General features: G+C 46.6%; 1 protein-coding gene across 6 annotated transcripts in view; it reads right to left on the minus strand.

Annotated features, from left to right (window-relative positions):
* The window catches only part of PAMR1 (peptidase domain containing associated with muscle regeneration 1), a 72,204-nt gene that overhangs the window by 29,017 nt on the left and 24,603 nt on the right, over nucleotides 1–18,584 (minus strand). For all 6 annotated transcript variants that reach the window (XM_027578570.2, XM_027578566.2, XM_027578567.2 and 3 more), the window contains 2 exons: nucleotides 5,746–5,860; nucleotides 1,442–1,659 (listed from right to left, as the gene is read on the minus strand). In XM_027578570.2, coding sequence (XP_027434371.1) covers nucleotides 1,442–1,659; nucleotides 5,746–5,860 — 333 coding nt within the window. The remainder of the gene's footprint in view (nucleotides 1–1,441; nucleotides 1,660–5,745; nucleotides 5,861–18,584) is intronic.

Consider the following 18,584-nt stretch of genomic DNA (forward strand, 5'->3'; position numbering starts at 1 on the left):
ACGATGAATGGGGTACAAACCCTGAGGGCTGGGATTGGATGGGCAGGTGCGGAGGAGCTCACCTTAGCCTGAGGAAAAAACCTGAGTACAAGTGCACAACCAGGGTGTCTGCGGAACGGGAAGGCTGCTATCTACCTGACAACACCCACCAGCATTTGCCAGAGTTCTCCGGCAGGGGTCAAGGAGCCCCCTTCCGAGGAAGAAGAGGCCCTCCTGGTCCTCCCCTCGGTCCCAGGGTCACGGGCTGGTGAGCCACTGCTGCTTCTCCCGGGCTTCCCTGACAGCCAGCCCTGCTGACTGCCACGAAGACCCCCACTCGCGTCTCAAGTGTGACCCTACCCAGCCTTGGCTGGCCCTAGATGCCCAAGGGCAAGGGCCAGCCACAGGCTGATCACACCACAGCACAGCAACCCAGCCCCCCACATCCTCGGAAGGGAGCGGGCACACAGATGAGCAGTAACTGCGGAGAGCTCCCGTGAGACAGTCTACGGGAAGGGCAGGGGCGGCGGGGGGCGGGGAGTGTGTGTGTGCCAGTCTTGCCGCAAGGGCAAGGCTGCCGAAGGATGACCCCCCACCCCTGCCACCACCACCACCTTTCCTGAGGCTTTTGTATCATACCTTTCCATAGGAAGCCGTAGCGATCAAAATGCCACCACAACGCTTACTTGGGTATTTTTTTAAAAAAACCGAACTTGAAGCCTGAGCTTGGCTGGGAAAGCCAGATGCAGTGCAATCTCAGAGCAGCAAGAGCTGGGGGTTCTTCCCTAGGATCGCGCGTTTTGCTCATTTTGGTCCCATCCTACTTCCCGGTATGAACAGGGCAGGAATTCAAGTCAGGCTTAGAGTTACTCACAAAGTAAGTGGCATTTACCACTGAGTGAAACACTTCTAGTGCCCGTTTTGCAGATGCCAGAAGGAGGCCCAGGGCACACCTGTGGCTGGGCAGCTACTGAGTGCGTGCTATGTACCAGACACGGTGCTAAGTTCATCTGTTTCGTCTCCCAGAACCTCCTTAGTGGAGCAGGATCTAGGCTTTTTTCCTTATTCACCGATTAGGAAACTGAGGCCCAGAGAAGTAGGAGAATTTACCCCAGGTCACAGGGCTTCATCTGCCCGAGCTCCAAAGCTAATGCTCTTAACCATTAGAGGCCCCCTGGGGGTGAGCCGTAGAGCCAACTGCTTTGTGACCTTGGGCAAAGGACTCGGCCTCCCTCTGCTCCAGCATCTGTACAAGGGCATCCATCATAGCTAAGCTTCTGGTGAACATTTCTGAAATATACCTTGCCATCTCTTTCTTCCTTCTCAATGTGCAGCTTGCTTCCAAGAACCCAGCTCAGCGGGTTTTAATCAGGCTGAGCAGGGAGAAGGGGAGGAGCACAGAAAGGAGAGGCCTGCCAGGAGTACAGCCATAAAATGCTACATTTGTCTCCGTGGCTGTTACCTGTGATCTCCTCAAAGATGGCATGGAAGCCATCGAAATTCTTGGAGCCATCTGAATGGAAGAGGATGTGGAGTGAAGAGTCCGTGCTCCGGATGGGAGCTGGCCGCTCATTGCCGCAGAAGCGCTTGATGATCTGGTCGCTGCTGCTGTCCCCATCACGGACCTCCACATAGTCATACTGGCACATGTAGTCAAACTCCAGGCTCAGCATGATGAACCTGTGGGTAGAGAGGGGGACAGCGGGCAACAGGTGGGCCCTGGACCCTCGTGCGATCCCTGAGCACGTTCAAGGCCAGATGATGAACAGGTCTCGGAAGAGCGGTGCCACTGGCCTGATCTGACAGAAAAAGGGTCCTGGACAATGTGAGGTCAGAAGGATTTCTTTTAGCCGAGGGATATGTGTGTGCTTGCGTGCCCAGGCGGAGGGAGTCCCTATTCCTTCAGAGCATCTCTGCACATGCTGGCCTCTCATCCAGGGGCATTTTCCTCCCAGACAGCATGGCTGGCTCCTTCCTATCCTCAGGCCTCACCTGAAACATTCTCTCCTCAAAGAGGTTTCCTTGACAACTCTTTCTAAAGGAGAACCCCTGTTCTCTTCATAATGGGTATATACATTTTAATTTATCTTATTTATCTTCTTGATTTTGTGAGAGAGAGAGAGAGAGAGAGAGAGAGTGTGTGTGTGTGTGTAGGCACATGCATACATGCCTATCTCCTTCACTAGGTAAATTTCTTGCGTGTAGGAGAGCACATCTGTCTTCCTCCACCATTGTTTGCATAGTGCCTAGCACAGTGCCTGGCATACAAAGATGCCAAGCAAATACTGGTGAATAGATGGTTGAATGGATACAACAGTAAAATTTTACAATTGGAGGATGGAAAAAGGACATATTGTCTTGCAAAACTCAATAAAAGAACAAAATCTCTGCACATTCCTCTGTTTGATGGAAGGATGAGAAGGCAATGATCTCCTGGGTAGCACCAATTCTTGCCCTAAAGAGTAGAAAAGGTAGCACTATATCAGAATTTCAGAACTAGGGGAGACCTGATAAATCTGTGATTGCCTAAAAGGGTCTTGGGTTTGGAAATACGTGAATACATCAGATCCAAAAAGCAGAAGATGACCCCGAGCGTCCAATTCCAAGGGACAGGGTAGGAAGCAGCCACATCCCAGACAAAGAGAGGAAAAGCCACTTTTCAGGTAATTTCAAAGGGAATGCCTGGGTGTCAAGGTCACAGAATGTACATCTGTATCTTCTCCCTCATGTTCTGGAGAAGAATTAGGGAATAGACAGAAGAGCTCACAGCTGCCACCTGAAATGCTGGGACAAGGCCTATTTCTACCATTTTGGGTAAAAAGTTCAAGTGCCAGGATTAAACACTAGACCATAGTGACAATCAATATATTTTGAATACACTTAAAGGTCTTCCTAAAAAGAAACCTTTTAACTAGTATTTTACAAAACATTTATCACAAAACCTTTTGTAAGGGAGTATAAGTCCCACTAATCATGCTTCGTGAAATGTGGTCTAACATCTAAGGACCGGACTTCTCATCTGGATGATGCCACTGCTAGCTCACTCTGGGCTTTGACAGATCCGTTCTTTCTCTGGATGTTAGTATGTCTGTCTGCAAAGGGAAGGAGCGGGGACAAGGCCACCAGCCAACAGAGACCACAGCTTTCTTCTGAAACCAAAATATGAGATATTGCAAGTTGTATTTATATCCGTACCTTCATTTGTTCATGTACTTAACATAGATCACGGCAGGCCTGTTCTGTGGCGGGCACTGTTCTAGGTGCTGAAAGCACAGCAGTGACCCAGCTCGATCCAGCCAAGTAGTGCCAGCCCTAACAGGGAGGAGTTCTGATCTGGGGGATGAACAATAAGCAAGGAAACCAGAAAACAAGGTAATTTCATAGAGTATTAAGTGCTGTGAAGAAAATAAACCAGATAAGAGCATAAAAAATGACTGGGGAGGATAAGGTTTTTATACAACGTGGTCAAGGAAGACCTCTCTGTGTACTTGATATCTGGGCAGACACTCACATGATGAAATAGAGCTAGCCATGTGAAGGTCATGAGGAAGAGAGGTCCAGGCAGGGGGCTCTGTGAGTGCAAAGGCCCTGAGGCAGGAATGAGTTTGGCGTATTTGAAGACCTGAAAGAAGAGCAGGGATGCTGCAAAATGGAGTGTAAAGGGGAGAGTGGTATGAACTGGTGAGGGGTCTAGATTTTATTCCAAGCCTGACAGGAATGAGCAGGAAGGTTTTGACAACAGAATCATGATTGGATTTAGGATTTTAAAGGATCACTCTTGTCACAGAGGAGAGAAGACAGCAGAACTGGCAAGAGCAGAAACATGGAAGCCAGTTAGGAGGCCATGAGAGAATCAAGGTGAGAGATGATGGTGGTAAAAGGAGAGTAGTGGCATCAGAGTCAGAAGTGGATGGACTTGAGATTATTTTACACGTGAGAAGACAGATTTTGTGGGAGATAGAAAGATAGAAGGGGGGGCACCAGGAATGACCACTCACGTTTTGGTCTGAACATTGTACATGTGCATTAGTGTTTCTGTTATTATTATTATTATAACTGGCCAGCAGGTCCTGGTTTGACTGGAGGAAAAGAAATCTGTATCTTTCCAAGCCTCCCTAGGGGCCTCTCCTAGGCATGTGTTGTGCTTGTCCAATCACTCCACCGTTTTGGGAGAGATTTCCTTTGCATCCTGGATCTAGGAGAAGCTCCTCAGAGGACGCTAAGGGGACCACTGGCCTGGTTCCTAAGGTGCTGAAATAATATGTGGCATTTAACACCTGCCCTTATCATCCCTGGCAGACACCCCCCGAAGCCCCTTAAGCAGAATGGTGTGGCCCATCAGGTGTTCCTTATGTTAACCTCCTTCTAGAAAAGTCCAATTAATGAGCCTCACTCCCAACCCCAGATCCTCAAGGAATGAGGAGATCAGTCACTGAGGGCCAGCTTTGGTGACGAGAACTGAGAAGGGGATCTGTTTTACTGGATCCTTCCAAGGCAGAGTGCCATATGTTGCCCCTCCTGGAGGACAGAGAGCCATCTGAGGAGCCAACTGGAATGTGGAAACCTCCATTAATCCATCCAGAAAATACTTACTGAAAACCTGTACCCTCGAAGATTAGAGATTTCCATCACTGCCAACCTGCTTACTGGGCAGAAAGGAAAGAACTAAGTGGACAATGTCCCTAGAAATCCCAGAGGTGAGTGGGCCACACCGCTTCCCTAGGGAGGAAAAGGAGAGGTATTTGCCAGGAGAGAGGAGATATACTGGAGGCAGGGAGAAGTTCTTTCAACATTTATTCATGCAACCAAGTATCTATCAAGCTCCTGTGGTGTGTGCTGCACCATCAAACATCTCAGCATGATGACATTTCGGCTGTTCCGGCACTAAGATGCAGCAGTGAACAGTTCTCACAGAACAGGACTCTCTTGTGTTGTTTATCAAGAGTTACAATAAAACTGGGTCTGTACTTTATACTATGACATAAACTAAATATTTGTGAGGACCCCAAAGCTCCATAAGAAGAAATGGCTTATCTTCCACACCAGGGAGAAAACTGGTTTACTTGTTATGGGGTGGTAGTTGTTTTCTGAGAACATTAGTGAAAGGAGCTGATGATGAGCATAAACCCCAATCTGGAGTATAAATTTCTTGAAGATTGGATCTGTGCCTTTTATTTCTTCCTTTTCCTCCTGTAGAACCCAGTCACTGGGTGAATAGGAAGACTTGGTAAAGATTTGTGGGTGGATAGATTGCTATTAGTATTTTGCTTTGTTGGTATTATCCTTGGGTCAACATTACCTAAGCCCGCCCCCGCATTGTAGGGCAGTGAGTGACAAATATATAATTGGCTATAGTTTTGACCAGGCCTTATTCCATGGAATCGCCAAGAGGTCAAAAAAAGGGGGGGCTCAGTGTCCACCTCCTGCTTTTTTTTTAAAGATATACCCATTTATTTGAGAGAGAGAGAGAGAGGCACGAATGCGTGAGTGCATGAGCACATGCAGGAGAGGGACACAGAGAGAGGGAGAGAGAGAAACTCAAGCAGACTCCATGCCAAGCGGGGAGCCCTGAGATGAGACCTGAGCCAAACCCAAGAGTTAGATAGACACTTTCACCAACTGTGCCGCCCAGGCACCCCACATTACCTGCTTTTAAGAATAAACTGCTGATGGTTAGCCTGTGGTCACTAGGATCCAGGGCCCTCAGTCCTCTTACTGTGTTTCCTTATAACCCCAAACTCCCCAATTCTGACCCCAGCCCCTTACCTTAGCTGGATGATGAACCCAGGCTTGGCATGAATGGTCCATTCGCAATGAGCATTTAGAGGGTAGCTCTCCAACAAAATCTGACCCTTGGAGGCTCGCAGAACCTGGCCACATCCTGGGAAGAGAAGATTGGGGCATGGAAATGGGAGTCAACAGGAAAGAGATGGTAGAAGTTCTCAAAGAGCCTTTGAACTCACCCCACACCCCTGAAAACAGAGCGGAGAAGGAAATTACTTTCTCAAGCACCTGGCAATCTAGGCAATTTGCATAGGTTAATTCACTTAATCCTCCCAACAGCTTGAAACAAAGGGAAGTAATATCACTCCAGTTTTCCAGCTGGGAAAATGAATAACAAGAGAGTTAAAGAAATAGCTTGTCTAGCCACTAAGTGACAATGGAGCAGAGATTCAAACCTGTGTCTGAATTGAAAGTCCAAGCCACTCTATCATCCTGCCTCTCCAAGACTGCCATATGCCAACCTGCTGACTCTGCCCAAAAAGGCTTTGGAGGTAGACACTGCGGTCTTTGTCTGAAGCCTCAAACTGCATAAGACCCCTGGTCTGTGTGCCCTAAAGGTCCTCTACCCCACAAATATGACCCCAAAGCAACTCTTTCCTGACCCCTTTCCATCCAGTTAGAAAATTTGTGTCAATTTGTTCTATATGTAATTATGTAATAAATGTGTCCCTAACGCGTGACACCAAAAAGGGAACATGATCTCCAACCATTTGGACTAGATTACTGGTTTTCTGGGTTTTTTTTCCTAGCCCCCAACCCCTTTTTCCCAAATTCTTTTGAAAGCCACCAATCAAAAAAACATGCATCCAAGAAGTTCTCCTGCTTGAGGTGTGGGGGTCCAAAGCCCTCTTCCCTCACTATCACCTTGGTTTCCCTGAGTTACCTCCAAAGAATCATCAAGAAAACCACTGGACTGAGTCACCATTAACTTACATCATATTTCCTAGTGTTAAGATAAGCACAGGTATGTAAGATGCAACCTAGTTTTACAAAAGGGTTTGGGGGTAAATGTCTCAAATTGGTTTTATAGGAAAAAAATTATCTGGGTCATATAAATAAATGATATCTCCTACCAGAATTGTCAAACTATAATCCATGGGCTGAATGTGGCTCATTGCCTGTTTTTGGACATAAAGTTTTATTGGAACAGAGCCATGCCCATTCTTAATGCCCTTTCTATGGTTGCTCTCCAGCCACAGAAGCAGAGTTGAACGGTTCTGACAGGAGATAGCAGGGCCCACGAAAATATTTACTATCTGCTCCTCCACAGAAAAAGTTTACCTAACCCTGCTCTGTACAGAAATCCAGTTTGACCTCATAAAGTTTGGATATGCAGTTATAGTCAGTAACCCCCCAAAAGTATAAATTCTCATTGTTTAAAAGAAAAGTATTAACATCAGTTGCTTCTGCCCCATAGCCGGATGATGGTGGTGATCTTTCTACAACGTTAGGAAAAGAGCTCAAACTCCGCTTTTGAGAAGCTGTGAGGTCTGAGGCTTGTTACTTTTGTGGAAACCACTGGTGGGTTGGTTGTACAAGTCCTGTCTTCATTTGGATTTTTACTGCTGCTGTCCTGGCCCGCCAATGGGAAGCACCACCCACCACTTTCCACTGGGGTTTCTTGTCTCGCTTGGCCTCACTCGGCCATCCCTCTCTGCAGTCCATTTCCCCAGTATTTGATTCTCCACACAGCAGCCAAAGCCACCTCTTAAATAAATAAATCAGATCACATCACTGTCTCGATTCAACCCTCCAAAGGCTTCCCGCTATGCAAACACCTTCCTATAACGTCCATGGCCCTGCCTCACCGAGAGCCCAAACCCACCATCTGCCCAGTCTCCAGCCCCGCTCATCTGCCTCCTCACACAGCCCCAGCCACACCGGCCTCCCTTCTGTTCCCAGCTCTGGGCCTTACCCTTGCTGTTCCCTTAGCCTGGAAGGTTTGTCTTCTTCCACATCTTCCTTCTTTGGGGATTAAGTTCAACTGCCCTTTCTTCAAAGAGGTCTCCCTTGACCACCCAGCTACAGTGGACCTTTGTGTCTCTATAGTAACTGTCCTTACTCTATTTTTTCTTTTCTCCATAACACATATCACTAATTGAAATTATCTAGCTTATTTGCTTACTTTCTTTAGAGGAGCTGGGACCTTTTCTAGCTTGTATACCTAGAATGGAACCTGGCATGTAGCAGGTGCTCAGTAAGTAGCTGTTGAATGAATGAATGATGATGATATTATCAGCCAGGCCAGACACTGGCTGAAAGATTCACAAACATTCTCTCATTTAATGCTCATGAGAAAACTAGGAGAACAACGTTCATCTCCCCATTTCCCAGAGATGGAACACTAAGGATGTAAGAATTTAGTGATTTCCTCAAGACCAGATGGCCAGGAGGTCAAGACTGTAAGGGACTGTTGTAGCTGTAAAGCACTGGTTAAGAATGGAGACTTCAGGAGCGCCTGGGTGGCTCAGTCATTAAGCATCTGCCTTCGGCTCAGGTCATGATCCCAGGGTCCTGGGATCGAGCCTCACATCGGGCTCCCTGCTCAGCGGGGAGTCTGCTTCTCCCTCTCCCACTCCCCCTGCTTGTGTTCTCTCTCTCACTGTGTCTCTCTGTGTCAAATAAATAAATAAAATCTTTAAAATAAAAAAGAAGGAATGGAGACTTCAGAGCCCCACTGCCCTTGGTTTGAGACTCAGCTTTATCTTCACCGGCTGTGTGGCTTTGGGCAAGTTACTTCCTCTCTCAGAACCACAGAAAACCTGAGTCAATCATCTACTTCATATGATTTTGTGGGGCCTGAATTAGATTATGGGTGGAAAGCCCTTAGCAGAGACATCAGTAAATGTTAACTCTTGCTGGTTGATGGCAGAGCAGGGATTTGAACTTGGATCTGTCCAGTACCAACGCTGGGTCTTGCCTGGTACATTCAACTGTCTTGGGGGCTTACTGATCCAGCCCTGTCCCATACCATTTTGAAGCAGCAGGATTCTTCCACCCCACCGGAGAGATACATTGAATCTCTCCGCTTTCCCCCTCCCTGTCCCATTTTCTGAAGTGCACGTTCCTTCTTCCTGCACACCTCACACGCCATCGCCCTCATCCGCCCATCTGCTGGCTACGGAAGTGATCTTTGGGTGTGAGAGACAAAAAAAGAAATCTTCCTGCACAGCCTCCACCCTTTGGGGACTGGCAGCTTCCCAGCCTGCAAGGTGTTAAATCCCAGCTCCCACTGCAAACCTCCTGCAGGGACCCCAAGTTAGAACCAGCAGCAAATGCTGCCAGTCTGCTTCCCTGCAAATGGAAACTGGTCTCAGACAGCAGGGAAACTGGACCTCTCCTCATGTCCTGGGGGAGCTGGTGCCCATCCCTGTCAGGTCCCCTTGGCAGGACCATTCAGGCTTTAGCCAGACCCAGGATCTCATGCGGCCTCTGCAGAAGTTAGGGCCACCATTCCCATCCAGGTGCTGGCCCCTGGCCATGTGAGATGCTAGACCCCTTGTTCCTGCAGGCCCGGGGCTGTCCTTCAGAAGTAGCCAGGATTCCAAAGCACATGCCACAGCTCAGTTCTTCACGATGTTTTCCTTCTCACTCCAGGTGGGGAAGGGAAGAATTGGCCCCAAGATGGTGGACAAGTTCCAACCAACCAGATACAAAGACGCCACTTCTCAGAAATGTGCTTGGGGGAAGGGTATGAGGCACCAGGAAGAGGAGGAAGGAGCCCTACTCCCTTCCCACATCAAGGGGCTCCTTCAGCTCCTTCTCCACTCTTGCCTCTTCTCGGGGAATTGGCGGGTCCGGGTGCAGGGCAGACTAAGTGCACCTCTCTGTCTAGGGCAGAACAGTGAACACAGCTGAGTGTCCCCGCCAAGGAAGTACTGGTGGCCAACCAAGCAGGTGGTCCTGAGTCTGAAAGACCAGAGCAGGCAATGGGCCCAGAAACGTGCTCAGATTCCCTGACAATGTCTTGCTGCGGGGGAAGTGGGGCGTGTGCGTGTGTATGTGTGTAGGGGGGTTTGCCAGGGAAGCCAGACTCTCCCCTGGGCTCTCAAATCCTGGACTCATCTCCAACCCCACCACCCCCCGACCCTTCTCTGTTGCTACAAGCCAACATAGGAGAGACAGCTAGACAGACCCTGCTTCTGCACAGCCGAAGGGAAATCTCCATTAATTTCTAAACTGTCAAGAGAGCTGGAAGGTTCCCAACAAAAATGAACACCCCAGCATTCAGACAAAAGTCTCGCTATCTCCAGCATGGGGGATGGGGAGGGAAGAGCAAGAGACAGACACAACACACTTTAGAGACGTGGTTGGGTCTTTTTTTGTTTTGGTTTTTTTTTTTAAACTTTCCTCTTAGGGGTGGTGAGGGGGAAGGACTAAAGAAAGCAAGCATTCAGACATAAGAGACATTTGCATTTCCTTCCCTCCTTCAGAGATGACTTGGAAGCAGGACTTACAATGATTAAGGGGCAGTTCGTGAAGCCAGGCTAGGTCCACACTGCCATTCAGCCTTTTACTAGCTGTGTGACCCCAAACAAGTTCTCCAGATTCTCTACACCAGGCTTCCTCATGGGAAATGAGAATACTAGTACCTTTCCACCATGTTGCTGTTTTCTTTTTTCTTGTAAGGATTAAATGAGATAGATATTTATGTAAAGCAATTAGCACAGTACCAGATACATAAAATGCTCAATAAATGGCAACTAATGGTGTTATTTCTCTCGAGTCTTGCCTGGATCTGAGACACTATTTTGGCACAAGACTCACGGGGGACATCCCATGTTCTGACCCGCTGTTCCACGGCTCCTAGGAGCCTCCTTACAACACTGGCTACATCCCTAAACCCATCAGACACTGGAGCCCACACACGGATGTCAGAACAAAGACCTGGATGAGGACATGGGGATGACCCACATCCCAGGCCAGGAGCTAGAAGGGAGTTCACACCTTCCACGTGACTTGGTTCATCCCTGCTAGGCCCCTAAACAAGGACTCGGAATGTGGACCGCAAGTGCCTCCCACATGGAGAGATGATTTAGGACAGAGGATGAGAGATGGGGCTCTGGGGCCTGGCTTCTGAAATGGCATCTTCCCTTTGCTACTTACAAGCTGCAGGACAGAAGGTAAGTTACTTAACCCTTCTGTGCCTCAGTGTTCTCACCTATAAAATGGCTCTGATGAGGATCAATGACAGTATGTGAAGGACTTAGAACAACGCCTGGTTCATAATAAGTGCTAAGAGATGGCTTTTATCAGGGGCTCAGGTCTTAACCCAGAACAGTCAGATGTCCAGGAATAATTCCATGGCTCACCCTATGATATGGCCTATAATCCCAATTAATTTGATACTTGACAGTGATTGTTTTTTTAATTGTTTGCCTCCCCCATGATGTGAGAGCAGGGACCTGTCTGTCTTGTTCGCCCCTTTACAGGCATGGAGCAGGTGTTCCGTTAATTGTTAATTGAATGACTATGCCAGATAAAATCAAACATCTCCCTGCTCAGTTAAACCATTTTTAAAGACCCTCCTCTTTGTCTAAAGTGGTCTGTCCACTCAGGTGAAATAACTGGCCAGCAAGAAACAGCATCTACCACTTTGCTGCAGAAAATCTGTCCCACCCAAAGTCATCAGAATCTTCGCAAAAACAGCAGAGAGATAATGGAGCCAATGCAACTCAAAAGGGGCTTGGGTAGCACAGAGAATTCTGATTTCTTCATAAAAAAGGGCTTCAGTTTGGTTGATTTCTATTAAATTTGTGTTTAAGTTCCCTGATCCTTTCTTCCATTGTGACCAATAGGCTGTGAATCCCCACCAATGAATATTTTAAGATTTCAGATAGTATAGTTTTCAGTTCTGGAATTTCCATTTGGTTCTTTTTAATACTTTCCAAATCTATCCTGAAATTTCTCATCTCTTCTTCCATTATACCTTTTCTTATAGAACCTTTAGTATATTTATTTTAGTTATTTTATTTTTTATTTTATTTTTTTAAGTAAGCTCTACGCCCAACATGGGGCTCAAACTCATGACCCTAAGATCAAGGGTTACATGCTCTACCAACTGAGCCAGCCAGGTGCCCTATTTTAAAGTTTTTTTTAAAAAATGCCTTGTCTGAAAATTCCAATATTTGATCATGCATGGTCTATTTCTTTTGATTGATTTTTTTCTCTTGACTGGAGGTTATATTCTCTTGCTTCTTCACCACAGAAAATATTTTTTTTCTTTTGATTGGTAATATCCTTTCCTCTATTAGGCAGGGATGATGAGGACTGATCATTTAGATCCAATCAGAAATTAACCTGGTATGAAGCAAGACCGAAGCTGATTCTTCTAGAGGGGTCTTGAAATTCAAGTACCAGAAACCTAACAAAAACCCTCTTTGATTTTCAACAATCTCCGAAATCCCCACCCAACTTCCTATACCTCCATAATTGTAAGACTGGGAAACTGTGAGTTTTAGAGGCTTTGAAATCACCAAGTTTTTTGAAGCTGCAAAATGACAACATCCCAAGATCTTCTGCTTTCCAGTCTTGCCCTAGTCTCTGCTTGCTCAGCACAACTTCACTGAAGAGAACAGTTGGTAGAAAGGAAAGTCTTTACTCTGGGGTCTCCTTTAGATGCAAGTTCAGCCACCCACCCACAGATTATCACAAGCCTGGCTAGCCCCGCCTCCTTCTCTGGCTGGCCCCGCCTCCTTCTCTGGTTGATCCCGCCCTTCACTGCCCTGCCCTCAGCCTCATAGCTGGCCCCTGGTATGAAGCATCCTGGATCACTACGCAGGAAGAACTTACTCCTCTGGAGTGTAGATTTTTTTAGATTTTGTGTTCACAGATACTTGATGGTTTAAAGAAGACTGAATTTTCCTCGGTTTAGCAAGTGATTTCTTGCTGTTTGAGCAGCTAGGAAGACCTTTTCCATGTTCTCCTACATCTTAGCCAGGAACTGAGCAATGATTGATGAGTTCTTTGACAACATTAAATCCTCTGCAAAGGCTCAGACATGAATTCCCTGCAGTCAGAGCTTCAGCTATATAAAGTATTTGATATATATATATAAATACACCTAATATGTATATATGTAATGTATATAACTTTCATATAATTGTACATGAAATGTAAAATGTTATTTACCATACAATCCTTGTTCTGGGCAGATTACCTCTCCGTGTCCAGTATATACTGTCTTGTCCCTAGGGAATTCTACTTTATTATTTTTCCTCTCCGTCTGGCCCTACATTGATTTTCTTCTCGAACAAGAAAAAGAAAAGGAAGCGCTCACTTCATGGCTCTGGGTTAGTAGTAATAAGAATAGTGGCCACCATTTATTGAGCATTTACTATGAACCAGGCTCCATATTAAGGGATGTACAGACCGTGCTTCATTTAACCCTCACAAAGATCCACAGAGGACCACCATTATCATCCCATTCTGTAAATGAGCAAACTGAGATTTATAAAGATTGAGTAACTTTGCCCAAAGTCACAGAGGGAATAAGAGATTCAAATCCAGATCCTACTGGTTCCAAACCCAGCAGTTAACCACCAAATAATGGTGGTTATAATGGTCCCCGGTTTGGATCCACATGGGCCTCGTTCCTTTCCTGGAAGTGTGAGGACACGTAAGTCCAAGACAAGAGGAGGCAGTTTTCAGTGACTCCTCCCAGATGATCCCATGGTTCCCTGGGAAGACAGCTCCGTATGTCGGTAACACACAGCTTTGTGGGCCTTTCGCTCTCTCTCTCTCTCTCTTTAAAATTTGCTCTTAATCATTCCCCATTTATGGCTCAAGGACCAGCCTACACAAATCATCATCCTCTCTGATATTCTAGCCCCACACATTTAGGTATGGCTCATGGCCAGCCCCTCTGCTCTACCCAAAATACGGCTAAGAAGATAAAATGTATTAAGGGTCTACAATCTCTCCCCATAAATCCTCTCTCATCTGGGTTGACTTGCTAAGTTTCCAGCCCCTAAATTCTCCACAGTCTGGAAGTCTGGGTCACTGCAACGTGAGCTGGAAGTGTGGCATCCTGGGTATCTCTTAGGCCCTCTCATTGCTCATCTCATTTTGGTGGCTAAAACACAGCCTGAGGGCCACGTTGAATAAGCTGCCCTCTGAAGCTCAGTGGACTGGTTCCACTTAAGACATCCACTTTCCATTTACAAAGCTTTGGGACGAAGCCTTGATTTTGACTTTAAGTATCAGCACCTCTCATAGCCAGCATCCAGATCCCAGTTCCTAAATACTATTCCGCACAAAAGGAACCAGGATTCATAGAGAAATGGCTGGTTCTAGGACCTAGACACAATCAAGGTGAACTTGAAACATTTCGGGGGCGGGGGGGGGGGGAGCAGAGGGAAAGCAAGCAATTGCCTAAAGAATGATGCTGTAGAGCTGGCTTGAAGGCTCTTCACTGGCCAATTCTGGGACCATTTGAGCATCAAAAAGAAAAATGATGATAACATTACAAAATGTAGAAAAAAATTTAAATTCATGAGTTCATGGTGCCATAAAAGAGAGAGAAAGTCAGATGTGAGAAAATGATTATTGGTGGATCCGGGTGAAGCACCTATGAATGTACTATTCTTTCAACTCTTTGTAAATATAAAATTTTTCAAAATAAAAAGTCGGGGGAAGGAAGAAAGAATCAGCTCCTTTCCATAGCCTGGATATTCTGAACTTAACTAAACCAATCTTCCTGGGGCAAGAGGACGTGAATGAAGTCCTCTCCTGGGCTCAGTGACCTCCAGCCCTTCTCCTCTTATCTTGGGTAATATAACCTGCCAATGGTTAAAAAATGAATCAATCACACAAGGGGTTCTAAGACCGTCGTAAGTTAGGCTAATGCTAATTATCACAGAGATTTGTCAAGGACAGTGAGCAAATAGAGGGGCTCTAACATCTGCTCAGTACTGAAATCTCTATAATTAAATATAAAATAGTCTGATCCTCTCTGGCATTTGCCTGTCGCTTCTGCTTCCCAGGTTCTATAGGGCACCCAAGAAAAAATGCCAGGGCTCTACAGATGCTACTCAGCAGGAAGCCGTCCTTCAGGATTAAACAGCCAGAAAGGATCACTTGGGTGCCATCTACTGGCTAAACGCTTGCACTGCCTCAGCCAGGAATAGGCCGCCAAGTGTTCCGCTCCCTATTAACAGAAGCAGGCGGCACAGGATGCAGCCTCAGGCAGGCATTCAACAAACGGGGAAATGAGTTACTTCCTCCTTTGATTTCCCCTCACGTTTATTCAATGCCAATAGGAGGTGCAGGTGATCAGAACCTAATCCCATCATACTGATGTCTTCGTATGGTCCAGCCCCGTTTCCACAGATGGACTGCAAACTTGGTGAGGGCTCATTGTTCTCCCTGATGACCAACCCATAAGAAATGCTCCATAAATGCTTATGGCTGGGATCAAATAACACACAGTGTGTGCAAAGAGGCTTTCAGAACAAGCATAGTGAAACTGAACAAGCGTAACTGAACCAACGGAGAATGAGAGAGGAATCTGACCATTATTCTGTTTGTTTCATAGCACTGACCACATTCCCATTTTTTTTTTTTTTTTTTTTTTTGTCTCTCCTCTCTAAATTGCAAGCTCCAGAATTGCAGGGACCACGTGTGTCTCGCCCATCATTGTACATCCAGCACCTAGGAGCATCCATTCAAGAAATATGTTTTGAATGGATGGGTAGAAAAAGGAATGATGCTCTCTGCTCTCTTTCCTAGGGACGATGACCAGTTGCCTTGAGCCAGTTCTGCTATGCTCAAGAAAGCCCTGATTCTAGACATGGACACCATCACTACCCAACCAGTCAGACTCCATAGACAGCCAACTTTTACCTGGAGGCCAAACCCAAGACTCTGCCAATGGGTGTTCCTGGGAAAGGCACATGTACCAGATTTCCCTGGGCGACTGCTATCCTCTGTCTTGTTACTACTTGCTTTAGCACTCTCCTACAGGCGAATATTCTTCCCTTTCTCTGCCCTGTCCCCTAAACAAACTCATTTATTTATACAGAGCAACTGGAGTACTGTTTAGGAAATACCTGTACCCCTCCTCCTTGGGATGGTGTATACGTCCCTACTTGACTGATCTGGGGCTCGGCCAAGTTCGTGGATATGATGTGAGCAGAGGCCTTAAATGTGCCTGTGTGTTTGGCTTGGCCCCTAGTGTTTTTGCAACCCACCCTGAGAAGAATATGTCCCAAGGAGCTGCTCTTCTTTGGGCTAAGCCCTGAAGCTGGAGTGCAACGCACGCTAACCCAGCTGAAATCAGCTGAACCCCAACCAACCCACAGACCCATGATAACGGAAAATAAACATTTGTCCTTTTGAGATGGGTTTGTGACACAGAAGAAAAATGACTGGTATAGATGAGCACATTATCACCCCTACTTCCGAAAGCTTTCACTTGGAAATTCTGTCCTATGGCCACAATACTCCTCCTGCCTCCATGTTCAACTACTTTATTACCACTCCGCCTACTTTTCCCTCCCACTGACACCACTAGTCCTCCCCCTTCTCCAGGCTCTTTCTGGTTTCATGTCCTCCCCAGTAGGGACAACCATGTCTCAGCCAACTCTGGGATTCACCAAATGACTAGTTTTATTCACCTCTGCTCCCATGCTGCTAGAGAGCCCTGCCCCACTGGCCAGGTGGCATCACCTCTACAGGAAATCCAGCCTCCACTGGGTCCTCAGTCTTGCTTGGACAAGCTTTAATTTATCATGAGCTGGTGCCTCTCCTTGGTCCTCCCGTGGCCATTCCAAACCTCTGGTATTCTCAAGTGACAGCCATACGTCCACTCTTGCTCTCAGCAGAGATTTCACTTCCCACTGGGGGCCCCACCAGCGGAGGTAGGATGCTACCGTGGTTAAGAACAAGAGGTCTCGAATCACAGAGACTTTGGCGTCTTCCTGTTTTACCCACAGATGAGCAAAGGCATAGCTCGGCCATCACCCCTTTCCGCAGCCTCTTCTGTCCCTGCCTCCCCGGGATTAGCTGTTCTCTGGTCTCTGGTCTGGAGCATTCAGCCATACCCTAGTTCACAGCCTTTCCTTGGCTTCTCAGTGCACTTAGAATAACATCTAAACACTTTACCGACTTTCCCTGCTTCTAAGGTCATGGGTGAGCCGACGCCGGCAGAGGGCTCCACCCCACACTACAACCCCGTTCACTCACACAGAAAAAGAGCCACCTCCCACATCCAAAGGGGAGAAAACCCCAAAGTTATCTCCTATACCACAAAGGTCAATGTGAAATCTAAAACTGTGCGTTATATCTCTAATTATGTCTTTCTTAAACTTCCACTGAAAGTAGTTTTATTTCTCGACCACCCACCAGCTTGGCAATTAAGGAGCATATAGAATAATAATGACATATTTACTGCATTAGTTGAGCTTTTACTATGTGCCAGACAAAGCATTAAGTGCTTCACAGGCATTATCTCACCGAATTCTTGAAACAACCCTATGAGGTAGCATTACTCCCACTGTAAAGAAAAGGAAACGAAGCTGAGCAAGGTTAAAAGACTTGGCCAAGCGCACAATGCTAGTGACTGGCAAAAGTATTAAACCCAGGTGTGTCGGGGCGCCTAGGTGGCTCAGTCGTTAAGCGTCTGCCTTCGGCCTCATGTCATGATCCCGGAGTCCTGGGATCGAGTCCCGCATCGGGCTCCTTGCTCTGCGGGGAGTCTGCTTCTCCCTCTGCCTGCCGCTCCCCATGCTTGTGTTCCCTCTCTCGGTGTGTGTCTCTCTCTCTCTGTCAAATAAATAAATAAAATCTTAAAAAAAAAAAAAACCCAGGTGTGCATCATTCCAGAGCTTGGACTCTTGATCCTTATGCTATACCATCTCCCGGAACAGCTGCCAAAGGAAGACCAGGGTTAAATCCCACAGCTAACCTACCTAGAAGATCATCTACCAACTACTAAATTAAGTTTTCCAGAACCCGCCGAAAATGACATTGGAGTTTTAGAGCCACAACCAAGACCAGCACTTTTAAAAATTATCTGTATTCTGGATAATTTAACTCCCAGGTTCATCCGAAAATACCAATACACCCCTTCTCCTCCAGGTAGAGCTCAGGTCCTTGGCTGCAGACCACACAGCTCATCCTTTGCCTGAGACTCTCGAAACTCATGGCATTTTGCTACAGGTTGGATCAGGCAAAGAAGACCAATAGTACTCTGTCTTCCATCTCTGTAAACTGGAAATATCATTCATAAGAGGAAATTTGCTCAGAGTGTCAGCTCATCCTGGCTGCTTCTGATTCAAACAGGGAGCATATAACATAGGCTTAACAAAATAACAGTTTGTACATTGCTCCAGATCCCGACTCTCAGAGGGATACTCACTGTTGGGGCGCTGCAGAGGGGAGCTCGAAACTGAGGTTAGATTCCCACTCCAGATTCAGAGGATTACTGAAACTCAGAGGGGAACCCTAATAAAGATTAAGTAATTCTTAGAGACGAAGTCAAACCCAGAAAGAATCCCTTTCCTGGGACAAGTGGCATGTTGACAATTTGATGTGGGTTCCAGGAATTGAACTCAGGAGTCCAGAAATTTACCAATAGAAATTCATATTGAAAACACACTCCAGGACTTAGCATATTTAAAGCCTTATTCACTGCTTGCTGACCACTGCTAACACACAACTGCTTCTGGAATGGACATGAGGCCTGCTGTGTGCAGAATGTCTTGGCTGCAATTAGGAGAAAGGAGAAGATTTAAGAGCAGACATAAACCTCCTGTCGCCAGTTCCAAACAGATGTCCACAATCCACACCCAGCAGATGGAAACACGTCTTTGTTTTTTATA

Source organism: Zalophus californianus, chromosome 11 (assembly GCF_009762305.2).
Source record: "Zalophus californianus isolate mZalCal1 chromosome 11, mZalCal1.pri.v2, whole genome shotgun sequence".
NCBI classification, from domain to species: domain Eukaryota; kingdom Metazoa; phylum Chordata; class Mammalia; order Carnivora; family Otariidae; genus Zalophus; species Zalophus californianus.